The sequence below is a fragment of the Poromitra crassiceps genome (genome assembly GCF_964638095.1).
Source record: "Poromitra crassiceps genome assembly, chromosome: 4".
NCBI lineage: Eukaryota > Metazoa > Chordata > Actinopteri > Beryciformes > Melamphaidae > Poromitra > Poromitra crassiceps.
In genome coordinates this window covers 64,421,954-64,437,826 of record NC_139626.1, presented here as the reverse complement: position 1 = coordinate 64,437,826, position 15,873 = coordinate 64,421,954, and the positions used below count along the sequence as shown (strand labels likewise).

At 44.9% G+C, this 15,873-nt stretch overlaps 1 protein-coding gene across 1 annotated transcript in view; it reads right to left on the bottom strand.

Annotated features, from left to right (window-relative positions):
* LOC310775905 (protein NLRC3-like) overlaps positions 1–15,873 on the bottom strand; it is a gene marked incomplete at both ends in the record, with an annotated part of 60,679 nt that overhangs the window by 21,790 nt on the left and 23,016 nt on the right. Inside the window, 4 exons of the mRNA XM_083636029.1 lie at positions 6,337–6,510; positions 6,605–7,107; positions 7,306–8,600; positions 9,570–9,798. Of these exons, the coding sequence (XP_083492155.1) occupies positions 6,337–6,510; positions 6,605–7,107; positions 7,306–8,600; positions 9,570–9,798 (2,201 nt within the window). The remainder of the gene's footprint in view (positions 1–6,336; positions 6,511–6,604; positions 7,108–7,305; positions 8,601–9,569; positions 9,799–15,873) is intronic.

Here is a 15,873-nt window from a genome sequence, read left to right as displayed (position 1 = left end):
GCGAGGCGTCCTGCACTGGTGGAGGAGCAGAGGGAGCGGTGAGAGGTTTGGAACCTGACATAGATTGTAGGTACAGAGGAGCTGTCTGGTGTACTGGCCTGTAGGCCAGAACCAGTGTGTTGAATTTGATGCATGCCGAGATGGGAAGCCAGTGAAGGTCACGGAAGAGGGGAGTGACATGAGAGAATTTGGGTTGGTTGAATACCAGATGGGCTGCAGCGTTTTGAATGAGCTGAAGCGGTCGGATGTCAGAGGCAGGAAGGCCGGCCAAAAGCACGTTGCAGTAGTCCAAGCAGGAGATAAGTGACTGGACTGGAGGAGTTGTGTCGCTTCCCTCGTGAGAAACGGATGGATTTTGCAGATGTTGTACAAGGAGAACCTACAGGAGCGTGCCGTCGGAGTTAGCAATGTAGGCCGAGCAAGACAGCTGGTTGTCAAGGATCACCCCAAGGTTCTTAGCTGTTTGGGAGGGAAGCACAGTGGTTTTGTCAATGGAGATGGAGAGGTCTGTGAGAGGGCAGTCTTTCCCTGGGAGGAAGAGTAGCTTTCACTGCTTTGTTTTGTTATTCTTATTTAAAGATTATATTTATTTATTGTATCTGATTATTCTTTATTATCTAAGAAGGTCCCATTCAGATACAAGATCTCTTCTTCCAGGGAGTCCTGGCCAACAAGGCAGCAAGCCATATACAGAAAAATAAGTCTGACACTTGTCTCTTTTTACTCATGTTTTCATTATTTTAGTTTTAGTTTTATTTAGTTTTATTCTAGCAATAGATAAGTGTTTTAAATCAAAGTTAACATACAAATCTCTACACAAATTTGAATTGTGAAAACATTTTCATCCATATCACCCAGCACTAATAGTTTGCTGGTTTACGCTTGATTGTTTTATACAGGTTTTCTGAGAAAGAGATCCCAGCTTTCATTTTTCTTACTTCAAAAAGAGTTACATGTTGAACTTTCTCATTAGTACACTGCTCAGAAATTAATTATGATAATGCAGAAACTGTTATTGTCCCCAATATTAACAGTTGAAACAAGGATCAGGTTTGTGTTTTCATTTTAGTTCTTCACTCAAGAAGAGTTAATTTGCAAAAAGATAAATGCCATTCTTAAAATGAATAAACACCACCTGTTTGATACTCCCTGCACATAACAAATCATTTGGGTGATTTATATCAAAATGATTGGGTGAAAATGTTTTAATTACTGCCATGATTTATAATAAAAATATACACAAATGAAAGTAATTATATAAATACATAAATATCTTACTACTATAATAAGGTGAGGGCTGCCGCGCTGCTCACAATTACTGCAAGTTGAGCAAGCGAGGCCGTGCAGCATGCAAGCTGTGTCTGAGACCTGAAGAAGGAGCGGGTGATGCGTGCGATATTTCTAGTATAATACAAAAGAAGGAAAAAATACAAATTATATCTGATCTCTGTTTTTGCAAGTGGACTTTTCTATTTGAACAACAGTGGCAGTGAGGAGAGGAAAAAGTAGAGCTGAATGTTGCGTTTCTCAACTGGTTTTAAAAATCACATCAGCAAGAAAATGAGAGTTCAGGTATCTTCTCTGACATTAATGTGCATGTAAATCAGAAGTTAAATGGTCTGTTGAACAGTAACATAACCTTCATAACCTTCTCTCTTCCAATCTCCCTCCCCCCCTCCCATCCACCTCCCACTCACTCGGTCGGTCACAACACGTCGCAACCTCAGAACCCTGTCACCCACGTCTCTCTCCTCTGCTGCCATCTCCCTCCTCCCCTCTGCTGAACAATTATCTCACCTCTCCACTGAGGAGGCATCCAACACTCTTATCCTCTCTCTCCTCTGCTCTCGATTCACTCTGTCCTCTCACTACTAAACCCCCCCGTTCCACTCCCCCTGCTCCCTGGTTATCCGATTCTCTCCGCACTCACCGCACCCAACTTAGATCAGCCGAAAGAACCTGGAAGAAAACCCTCAACCCCATTCATCTCTCAGCCTACCACCTCACTCTCTCAAACTTCACATCTGCAGTCTCCAAAGCAAAAACCTCCTTCTTCATTTCAACAATTCAGTCCTCTGCCTCCAACCCAAGGAAACCTTTCTCCACTTTCTCCTCCCTCCTCAATCCCCCTCCCCTCCCCTCCCCTCCTCCCTCACCGCAGATGACTTTTTAACCTTCTTCACTAAGAAAATTGCAGACATCAGCTCGTCCTTCCCCCCTCCTGTCCCTCAGAACGCGTTTCCTGTCTCAACTTTGAATACTCCATCCTCCCCTCTCAGTTTCCATTCCTTCTCTCCCCTCACCTCTGTAAAAGTACTACAACTGATCAATTCCCACCGTGCCACCTCCTGCCCCCTAGACCCCATCCCCTCCTCTCTTCTACAGTCTATCTCTCCTGACATATTGCCCTTCCTCACCACTCTCATCAACTCCTCTCTGTCCTCTGGTACTTTTCTGTCGGCCCTGAAGACTGCTAGGGTCCGACCCCTTCTCAAAAAAACATCTCTTGACCCCAACGCCATCCATAACTACCGTCTCGTCTCTCTCCTCTCCTTCATTTCCAAAACACTTGAACACACAGTCTCCGATCAACTATCTATCCATCTCTCCAATAACAACCTTTCCGATCCCCTACAATCCAGCTTCAAACCTGCTCACTCCACCGAAACCGATCTCCTCTTGGTCACCGACGCCCTCCACTCTGCCAAAGCTTCATCCCTTTCCTCTGTTCTTATACTCCTTGACCTAACCGCTGCTTTGGACACCATCAACCATCATATTCTCCTTTCCACTCTCTCTGACTTGGGTATTACCGGCACTGCACTTTCCTGGTTCTCTTCTTATCTTTCTGAGCGCACTTTCCAGGTGTCCTGGAGAGGGTCCCTTTCTAACCCCTGCACTCTTTCCACTGGTGTCCCCCAAGGCTCTGTTCTAGGTCCTTTCCTTTTCCTTCTATACATGAAATCACTTGGTCACGTAATCTCATCCCAGGGTTTCTCCTATCACTCCTATGCTGACGACACCCAACTTTACCTTTCCTTCCCCCCCTCTGACACTCTAATTGAATCACGCATCTCTGCCTGTCTGAAAGACATTGGGGCCTGGATGGCTGCTCACCACCTCAAACTTAAAGTGGGACTTATCCCCCCAGATTTCCTGCAAAACGGCACTCCACTCGATCCGAAAACCCTGCAGGCAAGATGGCCGCCCACATTCCCCTCCTTGGCTGGCAGAATTCCTCTCCCATAAACTAACATATCTTGGCCAATAAGTATTTAACATACAAAATAAAACAACCCGTGATATCTTAATTTTATGTAGAATGCAGAGGACATGCAACTGTAGTTAAACTTGCATTCCAGGAATATTGTGCTCTAAAGATGACGTTAGTGGCTCGAGACTGTTTTGTCCTGAAACCCACACGCTTTGCGCCAGCAAAGTGGGATTCGAAATAACGCATCCGAGATAGAAAACGTTATGAATATAGCCACGTTATAAACAACAAACTAACGCTGGTGATCCGTATGGAAACAGTGTTACTCGAAATGGTTAAAAGTTATATCAATTTGGTCATTCAGTGGCATTTTACTGCATAACATAACTAACTAGCGGCTAATATTAGCCACAGTAGGCATTACCCAGGGATGCATTGGTCTTAAAGGGCTCGCGCCGCGTGAACTACAGTAATAATCAATGGGGAAAAAAACTATTTTTCACATGAGTGAAAAAATTGTGAGCGTGCTAAACCCACCGTGACGTCACGATGTACCAAATATCCCATTAATTTGAGGGCACAAAAAAAAGCAGTGTTCAACCCATAGAGGGAACTTATGCTGCTGAAAATGATACAAATGGTACAATGGAAACAGTTTGGTCTCAAATGTGGAAATTTTTACCAGAATTCTTCACACACCACCCCCAAAGTCATATATATATATATATATATATATATATATATTATTTCCCCCCCCCCTGATTTTTTATCCCATTTTTATCCCCCGTTTAGTGCTAATTTGAATTACTCAATCCTGGTTGCTACTCCATCCTCTGCCGATCTGGGGAGAGCCGAGACTGATTCCATGCATCCTCCGAGACATGGGCAGTCAAGTCAGCCGCTTCTTTTCACCTGCCCGAGGAAGCTTCACCGGTAGGACATAGCACGTGGGAGGTTCACGCTATTCCAACCAGTTCCCCTCCCTCTGAACAGGCGCCCTTAACGATCAGAGGAGGAACCATATAAGCAACCAGGATGTTGCATGTTTTTGTGAAGGGGGTTCCTATATGAAGGAGACCCCCGGGAGGCACGGGGAGAACATGCAAACTCCACACAGAAAGGCCATTTTGCCGACCCCCACCCGGGTGGTGGGCACTCGAGGACATGCGGACGGGCACGCATTCCTTCAGTGTTCACATCGGCCCAGGTGGGAATCGAACCCACGACCTTCGAGCTGTGAGGCGATAGTGCTTACCACTGCACCACCGTACCTCCCCAAAAAAAGTCATATACTGTATATTGGTTAAAAGCTGAAAAAAAGTGTTTTGGGGATAAGTTACACTTTAATTTAGATAAAACTGAACTTATCTTTCTCCCTGCCAAAGACTCCCCTCTGACTGACCTCTATCACCTTCAACAACTCCATCGTATCACCCTTCCTAACAGCCAAGAACCTCTGAGTCATACTCGATAATCAACTATCCTTCTCCCCTTTCATTGCTGCCACCGCATGTTCCTGCCAGTTTGCCCTCTACAATATCCGAAAAATCAACCCATTTCTCACCATAGAAGCATCACAACTCCTGGTTCAATCTCTTGTAATGTCCCGCCTTAACTACTGTAACGTTCTGCTTGCCGGTCTCCCTGCCTCTGCTATCCAACCACTTCAACTCATTCAAAATGCTGCAGCCTGGGCTACGATGTTTGCTTTTCTTTTCCCACCTTATACCTCGGACTAGTTTCAGAGGATGTAGCTCAGGAGGTAGAGCGGGTTGTCCACTAATCGCTTTGGATCAAAGAGGTCGGTGGTTCGATTCCCGCCTCCTCCAGTCTGCATGTCGAAGTGTCCTTGGGCAAGATACTGAACCCCAAATTGCTCCCGATGGTGTGTAGGCACCCTGCGTGGCAGCCTGCCGCCATCGGTGTATGAATGGGTGAATGTAGACTACCTACTGATTGTAAAGCGCTTTGGATAAAAGCGCTATATAAATGCAGGCCATTTACCATTTAGAGGATACCGAAAGAAATGATCTATATCTCCTGAAGATATTTCTGGCAGCTAGCAGGAATCATCACGAAATGCTGGCTTCAGAAGCACCGCCCCCAGTGGATATGTTTATAAACATTGCACAGAATGGAGCAACTAACTTTTAGTCTGAGGTTACAAAAAGAAAAAGGGGAATCACTCTGGTACAAATGGACAGTTTTCCTAACGCATAGAGCGGAGATGTCTGGGCCTCCTTGAGTAGGGGACAGAACGGACGATGTGGAACATCAGCCTCTTCCCCACTGTTTCTGCCTGGAGCTTGTCTGTGGACTGTTCTAAGACAAGGGTTGCCCGGGACGTCCTGCCGGATCCTGGGCCAGACGTTGGACATGCCGGTTAAGGGAAATGACTCCTGCTATTACCCCGTTTTACATTTACTTTTTTTTGTCGAACTGTATTGTACAAACTGATGTGCTGTGTATGTTGTGACCTCTCCTGACCTCCTGTTACATGACTTTGTAAAAATGACGTAAAAATAAAAGTATTAAAGAAAAAAAATGCTGCAGCCCGTCTGATTTTCAATCAAAATAAATTTTCCCATGTCACCCCCCTCCTACGCGATCTACATTGGCTTCCCATTCTGGCTCGTATCAAATTCAAGACCCTGGTTTTGGCTTACAAAGCAGTCCATCAAACAGCACCCCCATATTTACAGCCACTGGTCAGTTTCCAAACCTCCCACCGCTCCCTCCGCCCCTCCACTAGTGTAGGACGTCTCGCCCCTCCCTCCTTGCGCGGGCCTACAGGTCGCTCTCGACCAAGACTTTTTTCAGATCTCGCCCCGACTTGGTGGAATGAGCCCCCCCCCCCATGGCTAGAACGGCCACATCTCTGCCCATATTTAAAAGAAAACTAAAAACACATCTACTATCCACTTTCCTACCTCTCCCTCTACTGCATCTCTTTGACTCCTGAATTGTTTTATACACTGTAATAATCTGCACTCTTGATCATCTTTTATGTATGCATATTTTTATCATGATCACATATTGTCTGTTTTAATCTATTTTCATTAGCGTCTGCTAAATGACAATAAAGTAAAAGTAAAGTAAAGTAAAGTAAAAGTGATCCTGACCTGAGAGTCTCCAGTCTACAGTGTGGACTCTGCAGTCCAGCAGAGAGCAGCTTCACAGATGAATCTTCCAGGTCATTGTTACTCAGGTCCAGCTCTCTCAGACTAGAGGACTGGGAGCTGAGAACTGAGGCCAGAGCTTCACAGCTTCTCTCTGACAGCTGACAGTTACTCAGCCTGAAGGAGAATTAGTGATGAAAAAACAACATTGAAAATGTGTATTTCCCTCCTCACAACATATGTTGAATCTATCCAGTTTGTATGCACTTACAGAGCTTTATTGGAGGCTTTGACCACTGGCAGCAGCATCAGAAGAGCCTCCTCTGAAGCAGAGTATTTCTTCAGGTCAAACTCATCCAACTCTTCTTCTGATGACAGTAAGATGAAGGCCAGAGCCGACCACTCAGTAGGGGAGAATTTGCCTGTGGAGAGACTTCCAAAACTCATGTGGTCTTGGATCTCCTTCACAAGAGACCGGTCATTCAGCTCATTCAGACAGTGGAACAGATTGATGATTCTCTCTGAAGACGGATTCTGCCTGATCTTTTCCTTGATGTACTGGACTGTATCCTGATTGGTCTGTGAGCTACTTCCTATCTGTGGCAGCAGACCTCTTAGGAGAGTCTGATTGGTCTCCAGTGAAAGACCCAGGAGGAAGCGGAGGAACAAGTCCAGGTGTCCATTTGGGCTCTGTAAAGCCTTGTCCACAGCACTCTGGTAGAAGATAGTTTCAGCTTCATTTTCTGTCGTGTGCTCGTCTAACATGGCTCCTAGCTGTTCTGTTTTTTTCTTTCTTCTTTGTTTTTCTTTCTTCAAAAGGGAGAATGGCCATTTACTCATAAACCCTTTGCTGGACATTGATTCAGAATAGTCACCAGTGTGGGAGGTTGACTGGTTTTCTGACTGGTTTTCTGACAGCAGATTGACAGATTTGTCTGTGGAGGTTGACTGGTTTTCTGACAGCAGATTAACAGATTTGTCTGTGGAGGTTGATTGTGGTTCTGACAGCAGATTGACACCAGAGTCAATGAATGAGACGATGACATGAACAGCAGCCAGAAACTCCTGAATGCTCAGATGGACAAAGCAGAAGACCTTGTCCTGGTACAGCCCACACTCCTCTTTAAAGATCTGTGTGAACACTCCTGAGTACACTGAGGCTGCTCTGATATCAATGCCACACTCTGTCAGGTCGGCTTCATAGAAGATCAGGTTGCCTTTCTCCAGCTGCTCAAAAGCCAGTTTTCCCAGAGAGAGAATCATTTGTGGATCTGTCTCAGCTCTCTCATGATACTTGATGTTCTTCAGTTTAGACTGAACCACCAGGAAGTGGATGTACATCTCACTCAGGGTCTTGGGCAGTTCTCCTATCTCACTGGTTTTCAACACATGGTCCAGAACATTGGCAGTGATCCAGCAGAAGATTGGGATGTGGCACATGATCTGGAGGCTTCGTGAAGTCTTGATGTGGGAGATGATTCTTGTGGCCTGCTGCTCATCTCTGAATCTCTTCCTGAAGTACTCCTCTTTCTGTGGGTCAGTGAAGCCTCTCACCTCTGTCACCACGTCAATACACTCAGGAGGGATCTGATTTGCTGCTGCAGGTCGTGTGGTCATCCAGAGGCGAGCAGCAGGAAGCAGTTGCCCCTTGATGAGGTTTGTCAGCAGCACATCCACTGATGTTGACTCTGTAACATCAGTCAGGATCTTGTTGTTCTGGAAGTCTAGAGGAAGTCGACACTCATCCAGACCGTCAAAGATTAACACAACCTGGAACGCATCAAACCTGCAGATTCCTGCTTCTTTGGTTTTAGGAAAGAAGTGATGAATAAGTTCCACCAAGCTGAACTCTTTATCTTTCAGCAGATTCAGCTCTCGGAAAGTGAATGGAAATATGTATTGTATATCCTGGTTGGCTTTGTCCTCAGCCCAGTCCAGAGTGAACTTTTGTGTTAAGACTGTTTTCCCAATGCCAGCCACTCCCTTTGTCATCAATGTTCTGGTTGGTTTGTCTCTTCCAGGTAATGGTTTAAAGATGTCTTCACCTCTGATGGTTGTTTCTGGTCTCACTGGTTTCCTGGATGCTGCTTCAATCTGTCTGACCTCATGTTCATCATTGACCTCTCCACTCCCTCCCTCTGTGAGGTAATGCTCTGTGTACATCTGATTCAGAAGTGTTGGGTTTCCTGCTTTAGCAATCCCCTCAAACAAAAACTGAAACTTCTCCTGTAGACTGGATTTGTGTTGTTGTTGTGGATGTTGAGTTTCTGAAAGTACAATGAACAAACAAAGAACATCAGTGCATTAGTTTCTTGCAATTTGACATAGCGCCACCTACTGGCAACACAAAAAGCAGTTTATCTCGAGAAACATTGGTCCGATTGACTTCAAACTTGGGGAGTGCGTTGCTCAGACCCCGATGGAGTGCGGCCCCGCATTTCATGCAATTTGGACATATGCATAGTCATAGTGCCACCTACTGGCAACACAAAAAGCGGTTTATCACCATTCATCTGATCGACTTCAGACTTCAAACTTGGCAGGTGCGTTGCTGGGAACCCGATAAATTGCAGTGGTCAACTTTGCACAACTAGGAATCTTGCATGCTCGATTCCTAGGCTCGGCCACTGCGCGGCCTCGCCCGTCCTGCAGCTCACTGAACTGCCTGCCCCTGCAACTCCCCATGCTGGCACTGCAGCTCGACCGCTGTGCGGCCTTGCCCGCAACTCGGCTGCTGTGTGGCCAATGAGACCAGCATCACTGATGATGTCAGATGTATGACATCACTGATGATGCCATCAGTGGGATTTATGAAATCACTGATGATGTCACAGTGGGATTTATGACATCACTGGGATTTATGACATCACTCATAATGTCACAGTGGGATTTATGACATCACATATAATGTCACAGTGGGATTTATGACTTCACAGTGGGACAATCACAGTGGGACAGAGAAACAAACAGACAGACAGAGCCCCAACTCCCATTTATATACTGATGATGATTCAACCAATAAGATCACAGCTTTCATGTATCTCCAGGACTGTCTGTCCAATCGACTTCTGTATGTCTGTCCTTTACGTATCTCGAGAACCATTTGTTGCATTGACTTCAAAGTGCGCTTAGGGGGACCTCACTGAGTGCAGGGTGTGGGGGTTAGCGCTCACGGGGTGGTGAATGAGGGGAACGGGCACTGCACTAGTGATGTTAAAGCTGTTAAAGCTTCTTACTCCTCTGCAGCTCCTCAGCCAGCTCCTCCTGCTTCATTCTCCTCAGGAAGAGTAGTGTGATGTTTAGAAAAGCCTCTGTGCTGGTCCTCCTCTGCTCTTCCTCCTCACTGTCCACCACCTCCTCATCCTCCATCTGACTCTCTGGGCATTCTGTTGCATCTGGACTCAGAACCCTCTGGAACCTTCTCAGCTCCTTCTTCACAAAGGTGATGATGTTCTCCTCAAGCAGCTGCAAAAGAAAAATATACATATTAAACCTTCATCCTAAACTCTGCACACAAAATAAAAACACAAAACACAAAATCAAATACATCTTACAGAGAGTGAAAGCCTGCACTGATCTAAAGAGTGCAGCATGGAGATTCAACATGATCTCACAAATAATTGTGAAATAGAAATGTTGGCCCACAGCGCAAAACATTCTAGTTTCAGAATAATGGCTCTAATATTGTTGAATGTGAACGTCAGTTCCTGCAGTCCACAGCTACTTCCTAGTTACCGAGCCGGGCGTGATGACCGAGCGAGTTCTGAGAGTCCTCTAGTGGTCACCTCTAGCGACCAAACAACCGTTACTTTTGAACAATTTTAAAGGCATTTTTGTGAACCTAGAATGTCTTTGGGCTGTGGACTCATGTGTTACTATGTTACAATTCTTTGTGAGACTGGGTTAGGAGATTATAATGACCAGAATGGTTCGTTATGCTAAGCCCTGAGCAGAAAATCATAATCATGACAGTAGTCTGAAGTAATTTCCGTAAGTTTTTAGAAATCCTTCATTTTTCTTTCTTTCTTTCTTTCTTTCTTTCTTTCTTTCTTTCTTTCTTTCTTTCTTTCTTTCTTTCTTTCTTATTCCTAATACTTTTTTTCATATTTTATTTTGTATTTTCAGAACATAGAAAACAAAAACAGGCTCAGACAAAAAACAAAAACAAACAAAACATACATATACCAACATTAATATTACAAGGATGTTCTATGAGGGAGGTACGGTGGTGCAGTGGTAAGCACTATCGCCTCACAGCTTGAAGGTCGTGGGTTCGATTCCCACCTGGGCCGATGTGAACACTGAAGGAATGCGTGCCCGTCCGCATGTCCTCGAGTGCCCACCACCCGGGTGGGGGTCGGCAAAATGGCCTTTCTGTGTGGAGTTTACATGTACTCCCCGTGCCTCCCGGGGGTCTCCTTCATATAGGAACCCCCTTCACAAAAACATGCAACATCCTGGTTGCTTATATGGTTCCTCCTCTGATCGTTAAGGGCGCCTGTTCAGAGGGAGGGGAACTGGTTGGAATAGCGTGAACCTCCCACGTGCTATGTCCTACCGGTGAAGCTTCCTCGGGCAGGTGAAAAGAAGCGGCTGACTTGACTGCCCATGTCTCGGAGGATGCATGGAATCAGTCTCGGCTCTCCCCAGATCGGCAGAGGATGGAGTAGCAACCAGGATTGAGTAATTCAAATGAGCACTAAACGGGGGATAAAAATGGGATAAAAAAATCGGGAAAAAAACATAAAAAAAAAAAAAAAAAAGGATGTTCTATGAGTCGGTAGTGGCTAGTGCCTTCCTGTATGCTATTGTGTGCTGGGGCAGCAGGCTGAAGGCAGCGGACGCCAACAGACTCAACAAACTGATCCGTAAGGCCAGGGACATTGTGGGGCTGGATCTGGGCTCTCTGACTGCGGTGTCGGAGAAGAGAACGTTGTCCAGGCTACGCTCCATCATGAGCAATGACTCGCACCCACTCCACGGCGTGCTAGTCAAACACAGGAGCACGTTCAGTTTAGTTTAGTTTAGTTTATTAGGATCCCCATTAGTCGCAGCAGGATGAGTGAGAGGCTGATCCCACCTAGATGCAATACGGAGAGGCACAGGAAATCATTCCTGCCTGTGGCCATTGGACTCTTTAACGCCTCTCTTAAAAGAGCACCTCGGAGACGTTCAGTCTCCCTGAGACTGAGCCAGCCGATAGGTTAACTGTGCCTGGCTGAGCCACGTGTAATGTAAGGGGCAAGCCGACTTAATATAAGTCCAGTGTGCAATAACTGCAATTGTCACGTAATGTACATCACTTACTCTACTTATTTTGGTTACTTTATACTTACTCTACTTTATTTTTGCTTTATTTTTGCTTACTTATCGCATTTTACTACTGTTTATTTTATGCTATGATGTGTTTTGAGTGCGAGCTACTGTAACCTGTCCCAATTTCCCCCCGGGGATCATTAAAGTCTTTCTGATTCTGATTCTGATTCAACATGGCGCTACCAGCCGCGTCAAGTGCCTATGTTCTTGTAAGAAATGTGTGTAGAATCCCATGCAAGGGGTCCATGAGAAGTCAGCTGAGCAACTTACTTGTTGCTCTTAACCTCATCTAAGTAGGCTAGAAATGGGTCCCAGATAATTGTGAATTCCCTAAATGAATTGGTCCTCAGGAACCAGAGTCTCGCCATATGTATAACCGAGACCATGTCCGTCAGCCACAGCTGAAAAGAAGGTGGGGAGGGGGACTTCCAATCCTTCAAAATGAGTCTCTTGGCGATAGTCGTCCCCTGTGTCGGAGACTGTTGTACAGCCGTAGGGAGGAGCAGAGAGGATTCTGAACAGCCGAAAATGGCGAGTTCTGCCTCCGGCTGAAGGGTTATTTTATAGGCCTTAAAGTACCAATCAAATATTTTGGCCCAGAATCCAGATAGTGAAGGACAAAACTAAAAAGCATGGGATACTGCCTCTGACACCCGACACCTCACATGGTGGTGAGACAGAAGGGTAGATCTTGTGCAACCAATGGCGGGAGCTGCTATCTATGTGACGGACAGCAAACGGCTGCCAGTGACACGGAGGTAAATAGATCGCTCATATTCTCATTGCCTCTCTGATATAATAAGCATATGAGCTGCTGTGTGTCGGAAAATAATCTATTTACAGGACATAAATACAGGCATTTCACATGCCCCGTTTTCCTCGTTTTCAGGTCGCAGTTCAGTTTTAGCAAATAATATCAAACCGAACTTGTCAGGGTGACTTAAAAAACATATTCAAAGCTAGAAATAAGGGTGTCCTGGGTGTCCAGGGTGTAAAAAAAAACAGAATTCTCCTTTAATATTATACAGTAGGCTACCTCGCATAGCCTATGTCAAATGGCAAGGATGCATGGCCTCATCTGAGTCAGCTTCTTCTGTGATAAGATTGATTGAAGCCTCTTCATTAGGCTATTTAGTATGAGCCTATTTTTCAGGCGGTCATAATGCATCTCTATTATAGTAGCCTATAGGCAGAAGTTGTAAGGCTTTGTTTTATTTGTTGGGGCACAGTCTTTGATTGACAGGTGCTATAGCATGCTTGGCACATATGGAAATGTCAGTTGGGATCTTGTGGATACAGAGCAAGTGGAATGACAGACTCGGTTCAGATTTGGGGATTTCAGAGCGGTCTAATGATGGACAGATCTGTAATAAGGACTTCAGATGCAGCGTTCACTGCATGCTATTCCTCTGTGCCACACACACACACACACACACACACACACACACACACACACACACAGTCACCATAGATGCATAGCCTAACGCCTGATGGATAGGTCATTAAATCATGCCGACTTTTGTTATTGCAACTGCGGAGTTAAAGGTATACTATGTAACGCTTGCATTAAAAAAACATGTTTTTATCCTTATAGAAAAGTTTTCCAACAGAAACATACATTTTCATGCACACAATACTGTGGCAGTGTGTTTATGTAGACAGACACAGCCCCATGTGTGTATTTTCGTGGTTAGACATTGTTTACATTGCGTTCCGTGTTTATGTGGTCGAGCGAGCTTGACAATGCATTGGGAGAGAGTGCGCCAGGAAACCGTTAAAAAGCAGGGATTAAAAGTGTTTTTCTGATAGTGTCACAGCAGTTATGTTATAAAGAAACAAATAAACACACACCTACCTTCAAACCATCATGGAATGAGCTGTTTGCAGCTCAAATGCTGATGTAGAAGGTATATTTCCTGGTTTCATGTCCGCTCTACTGCGAGTTCAGCTCAGAACATCTTAGCGATGCTATTGGCTGGCTGTTGTGCTGTGAGCGATGTTATTGGCTGGGCCCCACGTGGACTTATAGACAATATGTGACACTTCCTGTCGATAGGGACCGCAACTCGGGTGTTTCGGTTTTCCACTAGGGGGATCTAAAGTCTATTTCTTGAAAACATTTGTTTTCCCATTTTTTACAGTAGTACACCATAGCTTATTTGACACGGGTTGAGCTTCAATTAATGCACTTAACTTTTCATACTAAAGAATCTAGTCTGTTAACATGGCCATGCTGAGCAGAACGACATCAAAGACACCGTGCGTATAACGCATTGATAGCCTACTGCAATGCGCATACGGCTCCATTTAGCCTACAAATACAGTTAACAACAAATTGCATCATAAAAGTCGGACATCACCCTTCCAGTCTAGCTACTCATTCATTAAGCACCTCCAAGCTGCCTGGAGCGTGCGTAATCTGTGCCTCCTTGGCTGTGGACAGCTGCGTTCTGTTCTCACACGTCATATTTCCTTGCGATGAAACCAAATAAAACGAGGTGACTATGGCTTGTTGCCCACTGACAGTTAAGCTGCTGTTAAGAAGAGTGAGGTGAAGCTCATGTGATGAAACGTGTCTTGCTGCGGGTTCAAGGAGGTTTGGATACGGGCAGAGGAGAGGAAAACAGGAGGGGCGCGCCGCGCGCCTGCATGATTGAACAGATCTCTGGGCTCTCAGATCAAAGGGTTACTCAGTTAGGTTACTCATTGTCTTTTACTCTCGCTCTTTTGAGAAAGGTTAACGTGTTTTGCTCTGAAGTCACGTTTAATCACGCGAGTTTCTGCGAGATCCCAAGTCCTCCGAGGTGACAATCTTCAGCGTAATCATCAAGTGTGTGGGGTTGTGTCTGAATGGTAGCGATTGTGTGTGCGTTTCCAAGATTGAAATCTTAAAAAATTGGCTATCTCTGTCGTGAGGTGTGTGGACTGTCAAGATTTTTATAATCTTAAAGGATTTGAAAATCTTTAGGTGTGGGGCAGACATAAACTAAGCTGAGATGATTAACTTGTATAATGTTAACGCTCGTGTCAGAATACATTCAGCTTGGGAAGGGTGTCATTGGGTATAGTTTCTGAATTCCGAAAGGCAAAAACAAATAAATAGATAAAATAAAGTAAATATATTTGATCAATTTAAATTTGTATGATCCTCCTCTGGATTCAAATTAATAACAGTATCCTGAAATTTTAAAAAGTATCACCCTCCCCTATTTTCCTCCAGTGACCCCTTCCATAAATAACGAACGGTCCCTTATAATAAAGATGTGTTAAAAAAGGATTAAAAGTCCTTCAGAGCGGATAAAGACGTTTAAAATGTTTAAAATAAGATATTTGAAAAAGAAGGATACAGATGTTTTAAAATCTTAAAGAATATTGGATAAAGATGTTTACACAATTTGTATGCCTCTGCCGGCGATAGCCAGGCCGGAGGCATTATGGATCCGGGTTGCCCGTCCGTCCGTCCATACGTCCAATGTTCGTTAGCGCGATATCTGAGGAACGCCTTGACGGAATTTCATCAAATTTGCCTCAAACATCGACCTAGACTCAAGGATGATCTGATTAGATTTTGGTGCTCAAAGGCCAAGGTCACTGTGGCCTCTCTAATGCCATTTTCAACCTTGTTAACACAATATCTCAGGAATGCCTTGACGGAATTTCATCAAATTTGCCTCAGACATCGCCTTGGACTCAAGCATAAACTGATTAGATTTTGGTGGTCAAAGGTAAAAAAAGGTCATGGTCACTGTGACCTTTCGAATGCCATTTTCAAGCTTGTTAACGCGATATCTCAGGAATGCCTTGACGGAGTTTCATCAGATTTGCCTCAAACATTAACTTGGACTCAAGGATGAACTGATTAGATTTTGATGGCTAAAGGTCAAAGTTCAAGGTCACTGTGACCTCCCACACACAATTTCCAAGCTCTTTAACGCAACATCTCAGGAGCGCTTTGACGGAATTTATTCCAATTTGCCTCAAATGGCGATTTGGACTTAAGAATGAACTAATGGCGGTAAATCCGCGGTACGGTCGTTCTAGTTTTAACTTGTTTTTATGCCCGAGTGAACATACAACTACTCAGGATCAGGATAGATAACTATCCTGATCTACCGGCCCCCCACACCTTCCCCCGTGTTCACATCTGAATTATCCGACCTCCTCATCTCTGTCTCCCCCACCGCATCCATCCTCCTCCTCGGGGATTTTAACATACATGTGGAC